The sequence below is a fragment of the Podarcis liolepis genome (genome assembly GCF_965112155.1).
Source record: "Podarcis liolepis genome assembly, chromosome: 13".
In the NCBI taxonomy this organism is placed as follows: domain Eukaryota; kingdom Metazoa; phylum Chordata; class Lepidosauria; order Squamata; family Lacertidae; genus Podarcis; species Podarcis liolepis.
In genome coordinates, this window is record NC_139573.1 from 57,986,401 (window position 1) to 58,009,140 (window position 22,740).

The following is a 22,740-nucleotide window of genomic DNA, read 5'->3' on the forward strand; positions in this document are numbered from 1 at the left end:
TGCTTTCTTTTTGGACTTCCTTCGGCTTCTCCACAAATCATCCATAAACATTTTTATAGTACGCATTCCATAATTTATATTGTCCAACTATATCCCCTTAGATTCTATTTCTCATTAGACAATACTACTATATTTTCAGTGCTCTTTTAAACCCCACTAGCGTTATCTGTCCCTCACTTATATTTTCCAGATATTTCACAAATTTCCCCCAGTCCTCGATGAACCTTTGGTCTTTTAAATATCTAATTTTCATAGTCAATTTATCCAGCTCAGCGTAATCTAACAGCTTCTTTCTCCACTCTTCCACTGTCGGTATTTTCTGTTGTTTCCAATTTTGGGCCAAAAGGACTCTTGCTGCCGTCGCTGCATATTGGAACAATTTGAAGTCCTTATTCTTTATTTCCCTTCCTAATATTCCTAACAAAAAGGCTTCGGGGTTTTTTTCAAATGTATACCTTAAAATTTTTTTAATTTCATTATACAGTGGTACCCCGCAAGACGAACGCCTCGCGAGACGAAAAACTCACAAAACGAAAGGTTTTTTCGTTTTCGAGTTGCCTCGCAAGACGAATTTCCCTATGGGCTTGCTTCGCAAAACGAAGCTTGCCCCGGAAGCTCCGGGGACAGCGGGTCTTCCCCGCTGTCCCCGGACCTCTTTTGAAGCAAGGGGCGGCGGGGAAGAAGCGATCTTCTCCCTGCAGCCCCAGGTCCGGGGACAGCGGGAAGCGCTTCCCGCTGTCCCCAGACCTGGGGCTGCAGGGAGAAGATCGCTTCTTCCCCGCTGTCCCCAGACCTCTTTTGAAGCAAGGGGCTGCGGGGAGATCGCTTCTCCACGCCGCCCCTTGCTTCAAAAGAGGTCCGGGGACAGCGGGAAGCACTTCCCGCTGTCCCCAGACCTGGGGCTGCAGGGACAATATCGCTTCTTCCCCGCCGCCCCTTGCTTCAAAAGAGGTCCGCTTCCCGCTGTCCCCGGACCTCTTTTGAAGCAAGGGGCGGCGTGGAGAAGCGATCTCCCCTTGCTTCAAAAGAGGTCTGGGGACAGCGGGGAAGAAGCGATCTGTTAACAGTTTAAATTGAATTTTCGGCCTTTTGCCCTGCCAGATGTATTTAGATATTACTCCTTGCCATTCTTTAAATATCTTAATTCCTTTAATTACAGGAATAGTCTGAAATAAGAATAACATTTTGGGAAGTACGTTCATCTTGATTGTATTAATCCTCCCCCAGAATGACAGTTTCATTTTTCCCCACACCTCGAGGTCCTTTCTTATTCCTTTCCATACTGGCTCATAGTTGTTCTTATATAGGTCTATATTTTTAGGGGTTATCCATATTCCTAAATATTTCACCTTTTTAATGACCTGCATCTCTGTTTGTTGTATTATTTCGATTTCGTTTGAGGTCTTCCAGCTCCTGGAGCAGCACTCCAAACAGTGGCACCACACTGGCTCTCACTGTTCCAGGCAACCCTAAGATCACTGGGTGGAAGAATGTTTTTATCTTTTTGGTTAACTGCTTTTGGAATGTTCTTAACTGTAACTGATTTTAGATGTTTTCAATTGTAGTTCTTTTTAGACTGTTTTTACCCGTTTTAAAACATTTAGCTTGCTTTTGTTTTAAATGGCCCATCTGTTTGCCACCCTGGGCTCTTTGGGGGGGGGGAGGAAGGGAGGGATATAAATTCAATAAATAAGCAACAATAATTTCTCGTCTGAAAAACAAACAAACAGGCCATTCCCTCTGCCCCATCTACACAGTTCCATCAGCTTCAAGATCTGAACTCGCTGCTCCTCTCTCTTTTCACTCACCACTCCTTGCTGTTAGGAAATGTCGGGTGCTTTAACAGTTCACTTTTACGAACATGAAGCAGGGAGCTGTGCCTGCCTCTTCTGCTATGCAGCTGGCACAGGCAAGGGCTCCTCCACATTTCTGTTACTCCTGTGATTTCTGTTCAAGGGTCAGAGAGGTTCATCTTTTGTCCTGCCACTTTTCCTGGAAAACCCACTGCCTACTGCTGAATTGGAACAAATTCCAGTTGGGTTTTCTGCAGATTGACATTCAGGTTTTCCCAGGAAAAGCGGCAGCACAAAACGAAAACCTCTTGGACCTGTGAACGGAAATCATGGGGCAAACAGAAATGTGGATGAGTCCCTGCCCTTGGAGCCTTGAGCCAAAAAATGCTGTATGCTCAATGCAGGTTGGTGAGCAATGCGCATGGCCTTTTAATGCCCCCACCCCATAAGGCCATTTGTAGTGAGTGAGGCATACATTATTATCTGGAGAGTGCTGCCGCCCTCCAGCCGCCACCCATTAGAACCATCAATGCCCAAGAAGGGACCCCAAAGAACCTTAAGTCCACAATCTAAAATTACCTAAATCCACCACTGGCTGCAAGCCAAGACCCCGGCTGAACTAAGAAGGGGGTCATTAATGGGAGTGCTGGATTTCTTAAACAGAAAAGTTCTGGCTTTGGCTGGATGCTGAGCTACCATGAAGCTGAGCTACTCTGGAGATTGCTACCTCTTCATATCACCTATTTTCGTCTTTCAGAAACCACGTCTAAATTTTAAATCAATAAAATAATAATAATAACAACAACAATAATAATAATTTATTTGCACCCCACCCATCTGGCTGGGCTTCCCCAGCCACTCTGGGCAGCTTCCAACAAAGATTAAAAATACATTAAAATGTCACACATTAAAAACTTCCCTGAACAGCCTCCAGATGTCTTCTAAATGTCAGGTAGTTGTTGTTCTCTTTGACATCTGGTGGGAGGGCGTTCCACAGGGCAGGGGCCACTACCGAGAAGGCCCTCTGTCTGGTTCCCTGTAGCTTTGCTTCTCGCAGTGAGGGAACCACCAGAAGGCCCTTGGAGCTGGACCTGAGTGTCTGGGCTGGACAATGGGGGTGGAGACGCTCCTTTGGGAATACTGGGCCGAGGCCGTTTAGGGCTTTAAAGGTTAGCACCAACACTTTGAATTGTGCTCAGAAACGTACTGGGAACCAATGTAGGTCTTTCAAGACCGGTGTTATGTGGTCTCGGCGGCTGCTCCCAGTCACCAGTCTAGCTGCTGCATTCTGGATTAGTTATAGTTTCCGGGTCACCTTCAAAGGTAGCCCCACGTAGAGCGCATTGCAGTAGTCAAGCATAAATCAAACATTTCTAAACTGACATACAATGAAAGAGACCTCAGCATCTCAAAATGAAAGACATTTTTTAAAGCCACAACTTCAACAGTTGGAGTAACAAGCAAGGAGCATAGCAAATAAAAAATCAGTTTGCCAAAAAATAAAAGAAGAGGGAAAAGGCACAGAGAAATCTCTTGGCCTGTATCTTGAACTGAACAAAGGAGGAGCCAGGAGCTTCTTCTCTGCCTTTTGGTTCCTTCATATGTTTATTTACTCCATTTGTATCCTTCCCTTCCTCCCAAAGGAGCCCAGGATGTGCCACCACCAAGAAGACGCCCCACCCCCCCGTCAAAGCAGAACATGGCTGGCAGGCCTGTTTTTGAGACTCCCACTCCCATTATCCTGGGCCACTTGGCCTCGCTGGCTGGGGCTCATGGGAGTTGGAGTCCAGCAACATCCGGAGGTCACAAGCTCCTCATCCCATCCTTTAAAGCTCAGCCTTCCCCAACCTGGTGCCCTCCAGCTCTTATCAGCCCCAGAAGGACGAAGCATCCTTTGGGGGGAACGTGGCCGTGCTGGCTGGGTGGACATGAGCTATAAGCTAAAACTTATTGAGGGTATGGGGTTGGGGAAGCTGCTTAAGGTCATAGGCATTCAGCTGCAAAGGAGGGATAGACTGCTTTGGCATAAGTTAGGAAAGACAAAGAACGCAGGATCTCATATTGTGCCCGTTTCACATGCCATGCTCAAAGAAGCTTTTGCCTGGCCCAGCTGCGAGCAGGCTCTCCGGCTGCCATGATGCTTACCTCATCACCCCACTGGTCTCTGACAGGGAGATCAGCGGCGAGGAATCCACAGAGGACGAGGACCCGACGCTGGCCAAGCTGCTCCTCCTCCTGCCCGCCATTTTGAAGGATCCAGCCACAAGCTCGTCATCAGAAGAGTTGTCTTCGAAAGAGCCCAGCACAAACTTGGTCATTGCTTGGCGCCTCACTTGGGCCTGGCTGCTCTCTGGTTCCTCTCCTGAGAGGGACCCCATTTGCCTCAGCGACTGGCCTGAGGAAGGGCCGATGACCCGGCTGAGAGGCCTCCCCGGCTCCGTGGCTGGGGAGCCCTGGGCCGAATGACCTGAGGCAGACTGGGGAATTGGGGGCTTGCAGGGGCAGGAGGGGTGTTCTGGCTGCTTAGGGGCACCCACAGAGGCCTGCGTGCTTAGAGGAGGGCACTGCTGTGAGGCGTCTTCGGAGTCCTGGCTGGGCCCCATCAGCGGGGGCTGCGACCCACAAGCTTTGGAGAGTTGGAGGGGGGATCCATTGGTGGGAAGATCCAGAGTTTCGGAAGGAAGTGGCTGGCCTGGGGCATGCCCTTCCACAACCAGTTTCCTTGGGTAGTTTGCCATTTTGGTCCAAACTAACCAGGCCAAAGTCAGCAAAGAGAAAAAAGCTAGCAGGACCATTCAGAAATCCTGGATGGGGGTGGAAAGAGAGAAGAATATTTAGGGGTGGTAGTAGGAAAAACCACACACACTTTCAGAGTTCTGAAAGTTAACCTAAGGTCACCTTTGGCAACCTGGTGCTCTCCAGGCAAACTACAGCCCCCGTCAGCATTGAAAAGCCAGCAGCAAAATGGATAATTTTGCATTTTAAAAAATCTGTTCTGCTGCTGCTGCATCAACTGCCTCCCCCACAAGCTTTTATTAAATGCAAGCTCTCACCACAGAATTATAAGCACACAAATTGTTTGGGTAGCTACACAAATTGATACTGGGCCCCTCAAAACTGAAAAAGAGCTTTCCTCAGCTCTGACCCCATGATCAAGTTAAGAGGCATTCCAAGGACCATATGGGCCAGATTCATGCACAAACACAGACAACAACAGCATCCACCACACTGTAGAACTGCTGCCCCAAGACCTTCACTTAAAAAGAGACACGACAACACACAGCAGGCCTTTGCTCCAGGAAAGATCCACCTCTTACAGTATTTTATATTGCAGCCAATGGAATCTCTTCGCTGATCTATCTCTCTGCTGCCAGGTGCTGCGGCTGAGCCAGAGGGGCTCTTGAAACATGAGCTATTTTTGTTAAGTTGTGGGTGAACATATCAGACGACACAGCGATTCTTCAGACAGCTCTTGTTTATTCACAGGCCAGAACAGAACTGAACTGAACTGAAGGGTTCAGCCAGCCTGCTTATATAGAGCTCCACTAGAACGCAACTGTAACACTTTCTGTAACTATCCAATCACTGAACGTCACTTTCAATCCCTTATTTGCATATGTGGACCTGAGTGAAAACTATCTACAGTATCCCCCTGCTGGCCCAGGGTGAGAACTTCAGTACATAACAATTTTCATTCTCCAAAAGCAGCCCCTTGGCAAAGTCTGCCTGTTCTCCTGTGCCATGGCCTGAGCATAAGGCAACACCCCCGCCTCCTAGAATCATAGAGTTGGAAGAGACCACAAGGGCCATCGAGTCCAACCCCCTGCCAAGCAGGAAATACCACCAGAGCACTCCTGACATATGGTTGTCAAGCCTCTGCTTAAAGACCTCCAAAGGAGACTCCACCACACTCCTTGGCAGCAAATTCCACTGTCGAACAGCTCTTACTGTCAGGAAGTTCTTCCTAATGTTTAGGTGGAATCTTCTTTCTTGTAGTTTGGATCCATTGCTCCATGTCCACTTCTCTGGAGCAGCAGAAAACAACCTTTCTCCCTCCTCTATGTGACATCCTTTTATATATTTGAACATGGCTATCCTGGAGCAAGAGCTTCCGCAGAGAGACACCTGTCATCCCTGGAAGGATGGGGGCAGGTGCAAAGGCCAGGAGGCAACCGTCCCCCTCCAGCCAAGTAAAGCGGAGCAAACTGCATGGCCCCCACTCTTTTCAGGGGCATTGGATGGATCCCGCTCCTGGGTGGGAGCTGCACTTGGGAGCCTGGGGCTCCAGGTGTGCGCTTCTGTACTGCTGGACTTGCGTGCAGCCTGGGGAAAGTGATCTTGTTGGCAGGCACAGAAAGGGTCAGCCTTCTTGTCAGGTGACCACCTCGGGGGCAGATTCTGAGGGGCAGCAAGAGGACGGATCCCTTTGGCTGTGCGGGAGATGCTGCTGCCCCATCGCCACGGTGGAAGCAATCTGCTCAGCTTTAGAACAGGCACCCCCTCCCCCTTACGTGCATCCCACCTGCATTTACGCAGGTTGCTGAGAAATAAATGGAGAAATAAATTGGCCTTCCCTTGCTCAGGGCTGCTGCCGGGAAGTGAGCAAGGGAAGGCGCGCTGGATAGTAGCCCAACTGAGGGTAGGCTTGGAACGGGCCGGGCAGCGGCCCCCAGCAATTTCTAGAGGGAGTCTCTCTCTGTGTGTGTGTCCTTACTTTGCAATCCCCACTTTACTCAATTTCACTTATGTGTGCAGGGCCCCAGAACCAAAGCCCCGCGCAAGGGGGCGCTGTATATGGAATTGCAGAGGGGAGCATAATGTCTCCACTTTGGCCCCTGACAACAAAATGTCTCAGGGGCACAGACACCGACGTGTCACTTTAGGACACAGGCGCATCCTCTCCTCTACCTCTCCCCCCTCCCCAAATCCTGCCTCCCACGAGATCAATGTCATGTCCAGCACAATCCTAGGTGCTGGTCCATGGGGGTGTCAGCTTACTACAGGTAGCCAATTCAAGGTGGAGATTCTTTTTGGGGATTCATTTGCTTTTAACATTTATTATTTTTATTATTTTTGTTTATTAAATCTGTAAACTACCCTTCATCTGTAGATCTCAAGGCAGTTCACAACATAAAATTACAATATAAAAAACACAAAATACATAAGAACACTAAGAAGAAACCAAACAGATACCCCCACCGTTCCCACAAGCACATTTAAAAGGCTGTAGAATATTAATTGGCCAAAGGCCTGGTTGAAGAGGAACATTTTTGTCTGGCGCCTAAAGGTGCATAATGAAGGCACCAGAGTCTCCCTGGGGAGAGCATTTCACAAGCAGGGAGCCACTGCAGAAAAGGTCCCTTTCTGGTGTTGCCACCCTCTGGACCTCTTGTGGAGGAGGAGGATCTCAGGGTCCAGGTTGGTTATATGGAGAGAGACGGTCCTTGAGGTCTTGCAGTCCTGAGCTGTTTAAGGCTTTATAGGTCAAAACCATACTTTGAATTGGGCCCGGAAACTAATTGGTAGCCAGTGCAGTTGGACCAGGATCGGTGTAAGATGCTCAAACTGTCTTGCTCTGGTGAGCAACCTGACCACCAAATTTATGCACCACCTGAAGTTTCCAAACTGTCTTCAGAGGCAGCCCTACTCATAACGCATTTCAGTAATCTAACCTAGAGGTTACCAGAACATAGAGAACAGTAGTTAGGCTGTCCCTGTCCAGATAGGGGCGTAGCTGGGCCACCAGCCGAAGCTGATGGAAGGCACTCCGGGCCACTGAGGCCACCTGAGCCTCGAGGATCCAGGAGGACCCCCAAGCTACGAACCTGCTCCTTCAGAGGGAGGGTAATCCCATCAAGAGCAAGCGATCTCCCACCCATCTGGTCTAGGGAACCACCCACTAACAGTGCCTCCGTCTTATCTGGATTGAGCTTCACTTTGTTGGCTCTCATCCAGTCCAGCACTTCCACTGCAGATGTAAAGGAGAAATAGAGCCGAGTGTCATCAGCATACTGCTGACAACGTACTCCAAACCTCCGGATAACCCCACCCAGTGGTTTCATGTAGATGTTAAACAGCATAGAGGGGAAAAAATTGATGTTTATATGAAAAATCCCACTGAATTCAATAAGACTTACTCCTAAGTAAGGCCACCTTCACCTCATACTTTTAAAGTGCTTTAAACAGTCATGGGTTCTCCCAGAGAATTTTGGGAGCTGTAGTTTGCTAAGAGTTGTTAGGAGACTGCTATTCCCCTCCCAGAGATACAATTCCCAGAGTGGCTTAACAACCAGCCCCTCTTCACAGGGGTCTCTGAGACATGGAGGGCACTTTCTTCTCCACCCCCTGCCAAATTCAACTCTAGACATAATTCTATGGTGATGTAGAAGTTGCTCTGCACCATAAACAAACAAATAACCATTAGCAGAAATACGAGCTTCCTTTGGTTTTTGCCACTTACCAGCCTCTCTGAGCCAAGGAGCCCCCCTCACCACCAAGCGGCCCAATCTACAAACCTCCTTTCTTCATTCTCAAGAACTAGAGAATCACCGCACCCATCCAGGCGCAGCCACTGTAGTCTGAGAAGGAGCTTGGCAGCTGTTGCTGTGAAGAACATAAACTTCAGATTCGCTTGGTCCTGAGCCAGGCCAAAAAAAGGAGTCAAAACAACCCCCCTCATTTGCAAGGTAACATGATGATAGTTTGCAGCGGGAGGGGGGCAGGGAAAGAGTGGCTCATTATAGCATCGGCCACCTCCTTTGACCAGGCAATACATCAAGAAGTAACCACTGACGGGGGGGGGGGGTCCCCCGAAACATCTATCTGTATTCCTGCATCAATAAAGTTTGGAAGACGTACAGAACAGAGACAGGTCCTTTTTCAGCCCACTGAACTAGGGATGGGAAGCATCTGCAGCCTGGCAAACGCTGCTGGACTCCTTCCCATCAGCCAGAACTGCCAACTGGCTATGGGGAGTGAGAGTTAGAACCCAGCACAGGTTCCTCTCCCCCATGGCTCCTCTGTCTCTGATTTATTTCATTTAAAAGTGAGAGCGTAAGTTCCTAGCCTTTAAGGCCTCAGCAGGAGGGTAGTGGTAAAATGTGGAAGACAGCAGCTCGTTGTGATGACCCTCAAAGCCAATTGCTGAAGTTGCTTGCATGAAGTAGGAACCTCATCAAAGAAAAGGAATGAAGGAGCAAGCCTCTGATTATTTCCTTCCTTCTCCAACTTTTGCTTTGTTACTCTGTTGCACACAATAGTAGAACTTGAAAGCCTCCTTATCACCTCATGCACTAGGCAGAACAATGAGTGTCAATCAGCTTAGCATCACTGCAGATGATGTCATCACGCCTGCTCTGTGCTCCATGCACTACAAGCTAATAGAACTCAAAGGTAATGAAATAAATACTGCAAAATAAGGACAGCAAATCTTAAATTTATGTGAGTTATGGAATGCTTAGCCTCTTGCACAGAATTGTCATCCTAGCAAAGAATGCAGTTTCTGTTTTTACCAACTTGAAACATGAACAAAGGCAACTTGTACAGGAGCACAAATTAGGTACACACACAACCTTGCCTATATGTAGAACTGGCGTGCGGAATTCCCTGCCACATTAGTTCAGGTTATCACTATTAGGAACTTCTGTCAAACTGCAAGCTCATGATTTTTCTGTTGTGTGTGCCTATTCAAAGGTAAGCCCCATCAAATTCAAAGGGTTTACTCCCAGCTAAGAGGGTATTAGATAACAGCCTTTGGTTCTTTTGTCTTCACCTGCTTTCCCTGTTAGCTATTACTTTTTCTGCTTCATCACTGTGCTTTGGTATAGTTTTAATAATATCATTGTTTTAATATCTCAAAAACGGCCAACATGTTGCTTTTAAACTTTGCACTGTGTTTATACTAAGCCACTTCGGACATCACATTTAGAAGTGGGCAGGGGAAGGATGATATAAATACTAGCAAATAACTTTTCCAGGGATTCCCCAATTTGGTGCACACTTCTTAGGGAATTTAACTATTTTAAGCCTATTTTAAACCAACTGATGTCTTCATGCCATTTCAAATACTACTGCAAGGATTTTCCAAAGCTGCACCTTTGGATGTTCATCTTGGAATATCTGTTTTTCACTTTGTGTGGAAACATCTTTGGGGGCTGAAAGGTCGAGGAAGCTGATGCCAGGAGGGACAATCCTCTGCTTGGCTGCACCCCAAAGCCACCTGCTGCTCTGCAAGTGGGACGGCTGGGATGCAAGTGGGACAAAGGTTGACAACTGTTTTCGAACAACATGTACACCTCCCAAATGTCACCAGCTGCCAGATGGCTATAAAAACTGCACCAGTCACACATTTTGTCCCTTGTGAAGATGGATCAGCTACTGGCAAAGAGATTGAATTATGATGTGGCTAAGTTTAGTGCTCCTCCCAAAACAAACTGCAAACAATTTTAATATTTTCAATATTTTCATGCCCAACAAGTAAACCGAAATGCTTTATTAATCTGGATACATTTTTAAAGTCTAGGTGTGGCCACAGTAGAAATACATGACTCTCAGAAGGTGTGGAATCCTGCCCTCTATAATAATTCTAATTTTAATTTTTAATAATGACAATGATTTTCTGTATCTATGACACTCCTGCTTTCATTCCCAGAACAGGTTACAGTGATACAGAAACCCCATAAACATTTGGTCTTGAATCCCTACAGAAATTCAGCTTGAGCTAAAAGGAACTTACTCTCAAGATCGCAGTCTTACAGCACAGTCGTATATGCCTACTCAGAAGTAAGATCCACTGTGTTCAGCTGCGCTTGCTCCCCCATAAATGTGTTTGGGATTGCAGGTTTAGGCTTCAACCCTATGCACACTGACCGGGGAGTAAACACCATTGAACGGGTTACTTCCTGGTAAACACGCTCAGAAGGTACTTTTAAATTCTGTTTGAAGACTAGAGTCTATATTCTGCATAAGCCGAAGGTGTCAGGACTTCCACACAAACTATCAGGTGTCTGCCATGCTGACTGTAGACTATGCTCTTGTCCCAAGAGCTGCTTTTTACAAATAACACAGGAGGCCAAAGCAATGAACTCCCAAATCCACCACAAGGCAAAACCACCCAATCAGGACCAGCCAAAACAGCCACCAAAGAGGGAGCAAGCTTTTGCAGTTTTCCCAACCCCTGATTCCATGGTGGTGTTAAAATAATTGGGGGGGAGGAGGGAGAAAAATTTGGGAATGTTGCAGCTGCTGTTGTGTTCAAGTTGCTCTCTCAACTCCAGCATTTACAGGAGAAAAAATAGCCTCCCAAAAGGATGAAAAACAGGAACCATAGCAATGCTTCCCCCCATGTTTAATTAAATTCAAGATTTTAAAGCCATTGTTTCGCATTTGAGTAGAAAGTGACTTTCAAAAAAATCACAAGGAATGTCAATTTGTAAAGCAACTCAGCAGAAAAAGTGCTCTTGCAATTTACTCTCCTGGGATTTAAACCTTATTTTACAGTTTTATTAGGTAAACTGATCAGAGATTATAAAGTGTAGCATATAAATGGAGTATGTGAGATTTAGTTGTGAGAACCTATGGCTTGTACAGCACAGGAGCAGAACCAATATAATTTTTAAACTTATAGATTCTGCAGTGTTAGAAACTGAGATATGGAAGCTAGGAGCTGGTTATGGGCACAACAGAATGTCTAGGTGTACTTTTTTAATAAGAAAAATACAAAGCTGAAAATGAATGAACTGCAGCTAAAATATTATGTTCATTTATCACATGGTCTAGTCCTTTCCCTGCCCACCCCCCTAATATTCTTAAATTGGAGGCAGAAAAAGGTCCTCCTTTCCTTCCACTCTGCAGGTTTAATCTGAAATTTTAGGTGCAGTACTGCTCCCAGAGCTCAGAAACTGCTTGTGCTAATGAAATTCCGTGTCGCAAAATGTGCCTAGAACAATGGGGGTTTCAAACATTCAGATTCTGTGATCATAGGATTCAACATACATATTGAACTATTCCCATATCTCTACATCCTGGCCATAAGCATTTTCTACATAATTTTTCTAATCTGTTAATCTCATTTGGGCCCATTCAAGTCCTCTACTCACTTACCAAAGTCACCTTTGCAACAGAAAAAGAAAAGAAAAAAGATGAAGGGGCAGAAAGGGAGCAGAGGCAAGAGAAGGGGGGTCCGTTTATTTTTGCAGATTCTGAAAGAAATGTCAAGCCCCGCACCCTCTGCGACCTCGGGGGTCCAGTGCATTAAGGACATGAAGTGCAGACAGAAGCGAGGAGGGCAACAGCCAGAGACAAGGAATAGAATCCGAGCAGAAAGCAGGACGCGCAGCAGGAGACGACAGTACCTCCAGCCAAGAGCTCCAGCAAAAGATTGCATGCAAAGGGCAGTCTTGCTTCCCGGCACCCCGCTTTCCAGGACACTTGGCATCTCGGCCCAGGACGGCGCTCGGAGGCCCTTCCACCGGCGCCCCTGGGCTTACCGGGCGGAGCGACAGCAGGGGATTCCCCGCTCCTCCTCCTCCGCTCTGCCAGGAGAGCAGGGAAGGGCTCCTCCGAACTCTCACCCCCCCACACACAAACTACAGTTCCCAGGATTCTTTGGGCGAAGCCCAGGACTGTTTCAAAGGGGGTTGCCCAAACTTGGGTCGCCTCGCCGGCTGTTTTTGGACTACAATTCCCATCACCCCGACCACTGGTACTGGCAGCTAGGGATGATGGGCGTTGTAGTCCACCAGCCGTGGGCGTCACAAGGTTGGGCAGCCCTGGTTCAAGGTCTTTGAATGCCTCCAGTAGATGGACTACAACCTCCACCAGCCTCCGCTGACCTGGTCAAAGAAACGAGCGCGGACTTCGCAAGGAGGAGCCTCGATCTCTGCGGCGGTCTCGAAAGGCGGGACGGGAATCGCGGGGCGCTCGGAGGAGGCGTGTCCCTCGGCGGCCCCCGTAGCCCGGCCCGGAAGTGTTGCCATGGAGCCGCCTGGCGGCACCGGAAGGAGCTCAGCCGTTAGGAGTCGCGGAGGCGGCGGCGGGTCGCCTGGGGCCCCAGGTGGGTGGCGGTAGTTGGCTATCGCCCTGTGGTTGTTACATATTTAAATACAGGATTTACCTTTTCTTTTAACAGCTTCCGCCGTGCTGCGCATAGAAGCGCGTCGCGTCGATGTGAAAACGGTTCGCCTTTTGACGTCACGGCGTCGACTGTGTGACGTCGGAGGCTCTTTCGCGGCGAGGGCCCCCTGACTGAGGACTGAATGGATCGTAGCTCCATTTCCTTCCCCCTTTTTCATCCGGGGATCTCGAGGGGCGGGTGCGAGGCAGGCTGGGCCGGGAGGCTTCATGGCCTTGCCCGGGCCCGCCAGGCGCTGAGGAGCCTGCGAAAACCGCGGCCTGCTCTTTCCTGGTGCGCTCGCGCGTCAGAGCATTGCCATTTCGGAAAGGGGATTTTTCTGCTGGGGCGAGGCAATAGGGAGGCTCTCGCAGGTCCTAGGACGATGCTTGGTACGCACACAATTAACACGCGCAAAGCACTTAAGTCTTCTAGCTGCAGTGCAGATTTGAACAGACAAGGTAGTTGTCTGCAGGACCGAAATATAGCCGAGGGCAAAGTGCACAATGCAGCCCATCAGCTGATGGATGGCACTAGTTGGTTCCTTTGCCCCCTTCCGAGTTCTGAAGGTGGATCAGATGCAAGGTGCCCCCGTTGCAAAATTCAGGTCTCACCGGAGTCAGATGCCTGCAAGCTGGACGCGAGTGCCCCAGCACTCTCCCTGCTTGTGGGCCCCAGCGCCTCTTGCTAAGAGGCCTGCCATCTCTGGCAGTGGAGGTGGCGCACAGCTACAGTAGCTACTACTAGCTCTACCTGCCATGCGTTTGCCTAACCCCTTTTAATAGTCATGCATCTCCCAGCCACCCTCCCTGAGAGGCAGCAGGTGCTGCTCCCCAGTGGCAAAGGCCAGAGTGGGCTGCCCCTCTGTCCTCCAGTCCCAGGGCAGCAGGCCCCTGGAGCAGAGTGGCCTGGCAGGCCGGCAGTAAACTCCTTGCAGCTCCCACTTACTTATGTGAATAACTTTTAAAATATTCTGCTACCCAATCAACCAACAGATACTTCCTATATTTGATCCAATTTTTTGGTTAATCTAAGTGACAGAATGGACTAAACATTGCAGCCGTAATATATCTAGGCAGCTGGGAAAACACACTCCTGCAGGATCTCTTCCAGGTCTGTGTTGCAGAATGTGTGTTGGGGAGGCTCTGAGCCATGGAATGCCTGGGGGCCTGGGGGCTTGGGCCGGCTGGCCTGCATGGGGAGTGGAGCTTGGTGGGCTGATGGTTCATGCACCTGTTAAAACTAATACTTCTCATGTCCTTCAGGAACGAGGTGTTTATTCCAGAGTTGCCCAGATGGCGTTGCCTACAATCCCTTCGTTTTGGAGCAACCGCAGCAGAGCCCTTGAGCAGCAGATTGTGCACCACCGTGAGCAAGAAGCCCATTTCCGGAAACTGTGGGAGCTGAACAGCCGCTATTTCCAACAGTCTGGGGTCTACAGCTCAAAGCAGGCCCAGTGGAGTTCACGCCACTCCTACAAGCAAAGGCAAGGCTAGGGCAGTGGGGACCCATAGCAGGGTAGGGAGAAGCAGCAACTTGAATAATGCCTGGGTAGAATTTTTGGCTGCATTTGCTGTTAACTCTGTCCAAACACAAGAAAGGGAAAGAGCAGCACTGGCAAAGGCCCTGGCCCCTCCTCCACAGCCCTGTTAGTCGTCCCCGGCAGCTGAAATGTAAGTAAAATAGCTGAAGTGTAAACAAGCACTAGAATCTGAGAGAGGGTAAGACTTTTTACACTTCTTCAGGAAAGAAAGGACCGCTCTCTGCAAGCTTGCAGCAAACTGGGAGCGCCAGCATCAGTGTTGTGTGCCACAACAAAGAGAATAAAGGTAAAGGGACCCCTGACGATTAGGTCCAGTCGTGGCCGACTCTGGGGTTGTGGCGCTCATCTCACTTTATTGGCCGAGGGAGCCGGCGTAGAGCTTCCGGGTCATGTGGCCAGCATGACTAAGCTGCTTCTGGTGAACCAGAGCAGCACACGGAAACGCCGTTTACCTTCCCGCCAGAGTGGTACCTATTTATTTACTTGCACTTTGATGTGCTTTTGAACTGCTGGGTTGGCAGGAGCAGGGACCGAGCAACGGGGACTCACGCCGTCGCGGTGATTCGAACCGCCAACCTTCTGATCGGCAAGTCCTAGGCTCTGTGGTTTAACCCGCAGCGCCACCCGCGTCCCAGTAAAGAGAATAGGACATCCTTAAAGAAGGTTAGGGAAGTCAGGACTGTTTTTAGAAGCTAAACTTGAAAAAGGGATCAAAGTTGGGACCAGCAGAATATTACCATTTTCATCTTCGCTTTTCTTTTTTAAAACCTTTGCTAGCATGACCGCCTATCACCGTGAGAAGCTTAAGGAAGAGAAGTGTCTCAGCCTGGAGCAGAGACGCAGGCAGCTCCAGAAGCTGCTCTTTGAGGAGCGTGAGATGCTGGCAGCAGAGCTGCAGGAGCTGCAGCTGAACAAGGATGCAGACCTGAGTGAAAAGAGGCGGAGACATGATGAGCTGAAGTCAGCCAGAGAGGAGCGGAGAAAACAAGTCAGTCTGAAAGGAATACTATTTCTCATAGAATCAGAATTTGAAGGGATCCCAAGGGTCATCTAGTCCAACCCGCTGCAACTTTCCTTCAGTTACAATAGAGAGACACATCCTTTGTCAGGGTCTTAAATCAGAGAGTCCTGAGGGCTCTTCCTCATAGGACGACATTCAGAAGCATTCACAGAAGCACTGGGAGGGCTGAGAGAATTGTCAGGAGGTGATCTCTGCCATGGGAAATGTTGGTCTGCTCTTCTAAACCATTTGGGGGGTGCGGGGGTGGGGCACACACCAGCTGAGTGTAAGAATTTCCCAGGATGAGGAAGGGAAGGCTGTGTATCTGCTGGCAAGTCTGGTTCCTCTATAAGTCTACTTTGTGAGTGCCCCATTGTCCATAAGTGCTGCTGCGTTTGCAGGCTTCCCAGAGGCACCTGCAGGAGCCAAAGCTTGACTTGCAACAGCTTTGGTGGTCAAAGCCACCTTCATGTTGCCTAGTGATGCTTCCAGGTCTTGCCAAAGGCATCCTTTCCCAGCAGCATTCTTCTGCCACTGCAGGCGCATCCCCAAGCGGTGTCAGTAATTTCATTTCCCATTGCTGATGTAACATGATATCCATGCTTACATTCCTGTTCTGTACTGTTCTGTCTGAGAACAGAAGTAAACTGGCAAGCGGATGAGGCTCTGGTGCCGCCTGCATGAGGGATTCTGATTTCTGCTTTTTTAACAGATTGCAGAGGATTGTCTGTACGAGTGCTGGAAGAACAACAGTGCTAAGCTCCGAGAGGTGAGAGACAGGGGAACAATCCAGCATCCTTTTTCCCCAAGGAATCCTGGGGTGTGTGTGCATTAGAACAGAATCCAGCTCTGTCAGGGGGACAGAGTAGGACAGTCTCCTCTTGGGGCAGGATCCAGGCTGGACCAGCTCCAAGGCAGAGTGCCTTTCCTCAGGCCCTGGTAGGCTTCCTAGCAAGGGGGCACCAGCAGCACTCTGAGCAACATGGCTGGGGTGAGCCCCCTGGTGTTGGGTCACTCTGGGGCATTGTGGGGTATGAGCATTGTCACTAGACTCTTGCTGCTTTGTGCTGGTGGGAATATCTGGCTGGGAAACCTTTCTGATAAAAAGGTGGCAGCAGGGCAGGTGTCTGCAGTGTGTCCTGTATCCTGCCCAAGGATGCTGGGTGCCAAGGCCAACCCAGGCTCCCTGCTTCTTTGTATCAGGATGCTCCTGCCCTTTTCCTCCAGCTCAAACCTTGGAATGGGAAGCAATGCTGTTTCTCCCCTCTAAAGCAAGTTCTGCAGCTCAAAGGATGGGGGACGGGTAGCAGTTCATTGAGACAGCTGAGCTCCTGCTTTCTGTCCCTTCCCACCAGGTTGGGTCCAAACTGCACAGGGATCACGTGGTGGAGGCCTGGGGAGATCAGCTGACTCAGAAGCAACAGGTAGGAGCCACAGTGTGCCTCTTTGCAGGCTTCCTGGGCCTGGTGCCCCGTGTCTCCCCTTCTCCCTGCTCCTTCAGCCTTGAGAAGGCAGCAGGCGGACAGGATGCTCACGCTTCCATTTGACCCCGATCCAGCGAGAAGCCACTGAGCGGGAAGAGAAGATCCGTGCAGAAAACAAATACGAGGCAGCCCGGAGCGAAGCCCTGGAGAGGATGAAGGAGGAGGAGGAGAGGCGGAAGCAGGAAGAAAGGAAGCAGGCAGAGTTCCTGCAGCAGCAGATGAAGGAGCTGCAGCTGCGGGAGGTGGAGGTACATGCTGGGGCCTAGCATTGAGGGGATGGTGCTAGAAAGGGAGCTGGTGGAGGATTGCAAGCGCCAGTCCCCACCCCCCACCCGCCATCTGTCTTGTCTTGCTTCTCTTTGTGGCAGTCCCCTGGAAGAAAAGTCAGAGATGAGATTTGGGGGGACTGGGGACTGGGGGAAGAGAGACAGTAACTCTGTAGTGGTGCAGGTGCAGATCCCTGAACCAAGCCTCTCTCCCTCTTCTGCTTCTTCCCATATGTGACCACCACAGAAAGTGGGATTTAGGGGCAGGGTGGCCTTTGGGGGCTATGAACTGAAGGCATTTGTTATAAATCGACCCAGCTTTGGTGTCAGTGCAACCCACGCTTCCACGTGGCTGCTCCAGGGCTTTTGGAGCTGAGGAAGATGTGCCCTGCCAGGAGGAGTGTTGGGTGCCCAGCTGCACATGCCCGCAATTGGTTGGCTCTTGTGGGGGCAAGCGGCAAGGAGGTGCAAGAGCTGAGCAGCTCCTGGTCATGTGCATCTGGGATACTGAGTGCGCAGCCTCTGCTGTAGGGGCAGCTCCAGCCCCTCCTTTCCCTAGCAGCTTCTGTCCCCCCCCTTGCTTTCCTGCTGGGAAAGGGAGGTGAGCCTGGAGATGAAGGATTCTGGGTCGTTCTTCTTCTCAGGCCACAAAGCTGAAGAGGGAAGAGGAGAACCTGCTCAGGCAGCACTGGGAGCTGGAAGCCCTGGAGGCCAAGCGGAAGTGCCAGGAGCAGGAGAGGAAGAAGATTGAACTTGGGTATGGCTGTTGGAGAGCAGAGGGCATGAGGGGGTTGGCAGAGGGCACCTGGCTGCCCCGAGAGCTGCTATTTAGTTCCCTCCCTAGCTAAGTAAGGATTTGGGAGATGGTGGTGGTGAGAGAGGAGGGCAGGAATGGGGGAACCTTTATTTGGCTGAGGAGAAATCTGTTGGGTGGATTCCTGGCAGTGCCAGAGCCATAAGTGAGGGACACCCCCCTTGTATCTCATTCCTTCTTTCTCCTCATTCCCACTGTATCTTTCTCCCAGGAGACCTGCTTGAAATTAGGCTTAGGGGTGCAGGGTTCCTATCCGTGGCTAGGGGATGGGTCAGCGCCAGTACTTAATTTCTCAAACAAGATATATTAGGCAGCTGCAACTTCCACCTTGCCAAAAGTGACCCTATGGGTGCCTTTACTTGTGGTGAAAGTGAGGCAGTTTGCACATGCTCAGGGGTGCTGTTTACATTTTTGTGTAGCTGAAATGTACTTTTAGCTGCGCTTGAGAACTTAACAAGCTGGGGCAGTTCTGAAGCCCCCCTGCGTGTTTTCTCTGGCTCTTCCTGTGAATTACAAAGTCTGGCTCTCCTCTTCTCTCTTCTCAGGTGCTTTCTGAGGCATCAGTATCAAGCCCAACTGAAGAGGCGGGCCCAGCGGATCCAGGAGGAGCTGGTAAGTTGGTGCCACTGGAATGCTTTGTGCTTCAGGCCCAGAGCACAACTGAAGGCTGGTAAGATGGCTGTCCCATACCCCTTCAGTTCTGGAGTACAAGGAGCTGCACCCTGCCCATGGTCAGTGGCACTTGCCTTGATTGCATCACAGCCTGCTGCCAAATCTCAACATTTTTTGTAAAGCCAACAATGCTGGAGACGCCTTCCCTGTGGTATTCCTGCTTTTTTGGCAGCTGTTCTACTGTTGGCAGCCTGATCATCCTCTTTGGTTTGCTAGGCCTTTGCTACCTCCCATCTCTTCCAGCCACCTTGGCCCTGCCTTAAGGAAACGGCTGGGCCTCCATGCCAGAGTACACCCTTTGCACACAGACGGTCCTGGGCTCTGTCCCCAGCAGCTCTGACTCCAAGGGACTGGGAAGGGCTCTGGTTGGCTTGAGGCCCTGGAGCTCTGCTGGCCCACGGAAGCTTCTCCTGGTCTGCCCTGCAGGAGAAGGACAGGCAGATTCTCCTGGCGCTGATGGAACAGGAGGACGAGGACCAGCGCCTGAAGTCTGCCCAGCGGGAGCAAGCGGTGGCTGTCGTGGCCTGGATGAAGGAGGTCATTGAGGAGCAGCTCCAGCTGGAAAAAGCACGGGAGGCAGAGCTGGAGACCGTCTTCAGGTGAGGTGGGAGAACGGGATGGAGGGCGGGCTGTGGAGCAAGCTGCTGCCAGCGTTCCCTTCGACGGTGTGGCTGAAGCAAAGGCTGCTGGGAAGAGGAGCAATTGCTTCCCTGTAGCTGACAAACCTCACCCTGCAAAAGTGGCTTAGCTGTTGTGGTTGCAATGGTGGGGAGACAGCTGGAGAAGAGCCGCCGCCAGCCCAGCCTCCCCCCCCCCCCGCCCCGCTCCACCTAGTGCCCTCCAGGTTTTGCATCAGCTCCAGCCAGCATAGCCAGTGGTCCATTTGTGGGTGGAGAGGGCTCCTAGGATCTGGCAGGGGATCTGTGATGAGCTTGGAGGAATCTCGTAACTGTGATTCCTGCATTGCAGGGGGTTGGACTAGATGACCCTTAGGATCCCTCCTAACTCTGTAGTTCTATGATTTCTTTGGGTCAGTGCTCTTCTGTTCTCAAAGCAGCTGTGGGGTCCCCTACTTGTATGGAGAAAGGCCATTGTCCTCCATGACACCTCTCTGGCACTCAAAGTCACTCCCTCCTTTCTCTCCCACCCCACCAAAGGGAGGAAGCCAAGCAAGTGTGGGAGAAGCGAGAACAAGAGTGGGAGAAGGAGCGCAAGGCCCGGGACAGACTCATGGCTGAGGTGAGCTCTCTGCACCTGGGGCAGAAAGAATCCTGGCAGGTTGCCTGCGCAGCAGGGACAGGAGCCTGGGCTCCTCCCTCCCTCTCACCTCTTGGTTGAAACAGGTCCTGGCAGAGAGGGAGCGCCAGATCCAAGAGAGGATGGAGAGGAACAGGCAGGCGCAGCAGGAATCGGTGAAGTCCCGGGAGCAGCTGATCCAGGAGCTTGAAGTGGCCAAGCAGCTGACGCACCGGGAGAAGGAAAAGGAGGCTGCGCTGAAAACTGAGCGCAGGCGGGAGTTGGAAGCGCAGGTAGGTCTTGCTCAGGAGCCAGCTGGGCAGCCCCTGTAGGACTTTGTTGTTGAGTCCTTTAGTCATGTCCGACTCTTCGTGACCCCCTGGACCAGAGCACGCCAGGTCCTCCTGTCTTCCACTGCCTCCCTCAGCTTGGTCAAACTCATGCTGGTAGCTTCGAGAACACTGTCCCACCATCTCGTTCTCTGGTGTCCCCTTCTCCTTGTGCCCTCCATCTTTCCCAACATCAGGGTCTTTTCCAGGGAGTCTTCTCTTCTCATGAGGTGGCCAAAGTACTGGAGCCTCAGCTTCAGGATCTGTCCTTCCAGTGAGCACTCGGGGCTGAATTCCTTCAGAATGGAGAGGTTGGATCTTCTTGCAGTCCATGGGACTCTCAAGAGTCTCCTCCAGCACCAGAATTCAAAAGCATCAATTCTTTGGCGATCAGCCTTCTTTATGGTCCAGCTCTCACTTCCATACATCACTACTGGGAAAACCATGGCTTTATGCTTTTTAAGATGCTGTCTAGGTTTGTCATCGCCTTTCTCCCAAGAAGCAGGCGTCTTTAATTTCGTGACTGCTGTCACCATCTGCAGTGATCATGGATCCCAAGAAAGTAAAATCTCTCACTGCCTCCATTTCTTTCCCTTCTATTTGCCAGGAGGTGATGGGCCCAGTGGCCATGAGCTCCGTTTTTTTGATGTTGAGCTTCAGACCATGTTTTGCACTTTCTTCTTTCACCCTCATTAAAAGGTTCTTTAATTCCTCCTTTCTGCCATCAAAAACCAAAAGCAGGAGGGGTCCAGGCCTTTGGTGTCTGGGTGGGTTTCCCCAAAGTCTAGACAATACAGGGCAGTTATCCTCACGTCAGCTACAAGATGGTCTGCTTCATCATCCTGCTTTGTGGTTCCTCTCCCCAGTCAGGAATGGGACTGTTTTTCCACACAAAAGGGAAGTAGTCAGGCAGAGACGGGAGCGAGAAGTGAAGGACTGATCAAGGGCTGGGGCACAGGACCTCATGCAGCAGGTGATGACAAAACGATGCTCAAAGTTCAAGGCGAGCTGTGCTTAAGAAGAGGGACTTGGAAGGCACAGGCTCACAGGGGGGAGCAGGAGGGTAGGTGGGCTGTCCAGAGAGGACTGGTAACTGTGTGAGCTCTAATAGTTCACATGGCTGTGACGATGTACCCACCTTGCTGGGTTTCTCCCTCTCCTTTCCCTATTGCTTTTTCAGCTCACAGAGCGGCATCGGCAGGAGCAGGAGGAGCTGCAGTGCCAGTGGGAGGAAGCAGCTGAGGCCAAGCAGCAGGAGCAGCGCAACGCAGAGTTGGAGCAACTGGCTGCCAGGCGCATGATGGAGCTCGGATATCGCAACAAGGTGAGGGGGGCAGCAGCCTATCAGAACTGGTGCCTCATGCCAGTCAACAGGGAATTTCCCCATCCTGTGGGCAAGAGAAGAGTGATTCTGTCCCCTGGGTGTTTCTGAAATGCCTCTTGTGGATGAGCCAAGCCCTCTATATGGGGGAGGAGCCAGCCTGTCTGTCTGGCCTCCTAGCACATGGGTCCTGGACAAGGGAGTCAGGCATTTCCAAACTGTTTGCGGTTTTGTGCCTGGACCAACATATTTGGGGCACAGCAAGGCAGCCTTCACCACCTCTTATTTACACATGCAGCTGCCTCCCATCCCAGTAGTTTCATTCAGGGATCTGCCAGGGGTTGAAGGCAAAGTGTTACCTGCAAGAACTGAAAGCCTTTCTCCTTCTCTGTTCTTTTCCAGAGCTACAGCTATCCCAAAGCAGCCTGGACCTAAAGAAGTGAGAGGGGGCTTGCTTTCCAGTTTCAGTAGATTAAAATCCTCAATGTGGGAGCAGCTTCCTGGTTGCATCCTGCTGGGGGTGCTGTGGGAATATTTGTATAGATTAAAAAGGAGAGAGGCTGGAGGGCTGCAGCCCCCCCCCCTTGCACAGCAGCCCTCTCCTGCTGAAGGCTTTGGCCCTTCCTGGAGGGCAGGCACAGCTGTGGCTCTAAGAGGCTCTGCAGGCGGGGATTGCTGATCCTTCAAGGCACTTGGGGGAGATATGGGATGGTGGTGGACAGACTCAGCCAACAGGCAGCAGCTCAACCACACGCTGTCCTTGCAAGCCTTCACCTTCCCCAAACTTGGATGTGGAAGTAGCAGCTACCTATTATTGCTGTTGGCAAAGCAGTGCAAGGAAGAAGAGGGTGGGAGGCTCCAAGCACTTCCCATTCAGGCTCTGACAGGGATGTCCAAAGGCTCAATAAAGCTTTTTAACTCTCTTAATGCAAGTTGGTGTTGCTCCTTTGCTTTGTCCATGAGAGAGAAGGACCTACAACCCAGCGGTCAGGTGCTTTCCCTTTCCTGAGCCTACTTCCTGGCAGGGAGGAGTGCGCGCTTGCTGCCCAAAACAGTTTCTCTGCCTGCAATGGGCCCACAGGCCCAACAAGGGCAAAGACGTCCAAATCGGTCTCAGCCACATAGCTGTCAATGTTTCCCTTTTTTAAAGGGAAATTCCCTTATTCCGAATA

At 50.6% G+C, this 22,740-nt stretch overlaps 2 protein-coding genes across 15 annotated transcripts in view; one reads left to right on the forward strand and one right to left on the reverse strand.

The window, feature by feature from the left end:
* The window catches only part of ACACB (acetyl-CoA carboxylase beta), a 71,985-nt gene extending 59,354 nt beyond the window's left edge, over window positions 1–12,631 (reverse strand). For 3 of the 13 annotated variants that reach the window (XR_014518403.1, XR_014518404.1, XM_083470897.1), the window contains exons 1-3: window positions 12,146–12,374; window positions 8,254–8,396; window positions 3,939–4,597 (exon numbers count right to left, since the gene is read on the reverse strand). Coding sequence is in view for 5 of the 13 variants with exons in the window: in XM_083470897.1 (XP_083327023.1) it covers window positions 3,939–4,588 (650 nt within the window). In the remaining 8 variants the exon portion in view is untranslated. Of the gene's footprint in view, window positions 1–3,938; window positions 4,598–5,110; window positions 5,566–8,253; window positions 8,811–12,145 lie in introns of those variants that run through there. The other 10 variants (XR_014518402.1, XM_083470896.1, XR_014518405.1 and 7 more) reach the window with 8 other exon arrangements.
* Window positions 12,632–12,774: 143 nt separating this feature from the next.
* TCHP (trichoplein keratin filament binding) lies at window positions 12,775–22,500 on the forward strand. Of its 2 annotated transcripts, XM_083470953.1 has the most exons (13): window positions 12,775–12,846; window positions 14,169–14,389; window positions 15,224–15,434; window positions 16,159–16,215; window positions 16,802–16,870; window positions 17,005–17,178; window positions 17,841–17,953; window positions 18,556–18,622; window positions 19,109–19,281; window positions 19,840–19,921; window positions 20,026–20,211; window positions 21,428–21,571; window positions 21,971–22,500. In XM_083470953.1, exons 2-13 carry the CDS (start codon window positions 14,199–14,201, stop codon window positions 22,001–22,003), a joined length of 1,500 nt encoding a protein of 499 aa, XP_083327079.1. In that variant the 5' UTR covers window positions 12,775–12,846; window positions 14,169–14,198; the 3' UTR covers window positions 22,004–22,500. The 2 variants fall into 2 exon arrangements, with proteins under 2 accessions (XP_083327079.1, XP_083327078.1); XM_083470952.1 differs by lacking the exon at window positions 12,775–12,846 and having other exon boundaries at window positions 14,016–14,389.
* The last annotated feature ends 240 nt before the right edge of the window (window positions 22,501–22,740 follow it).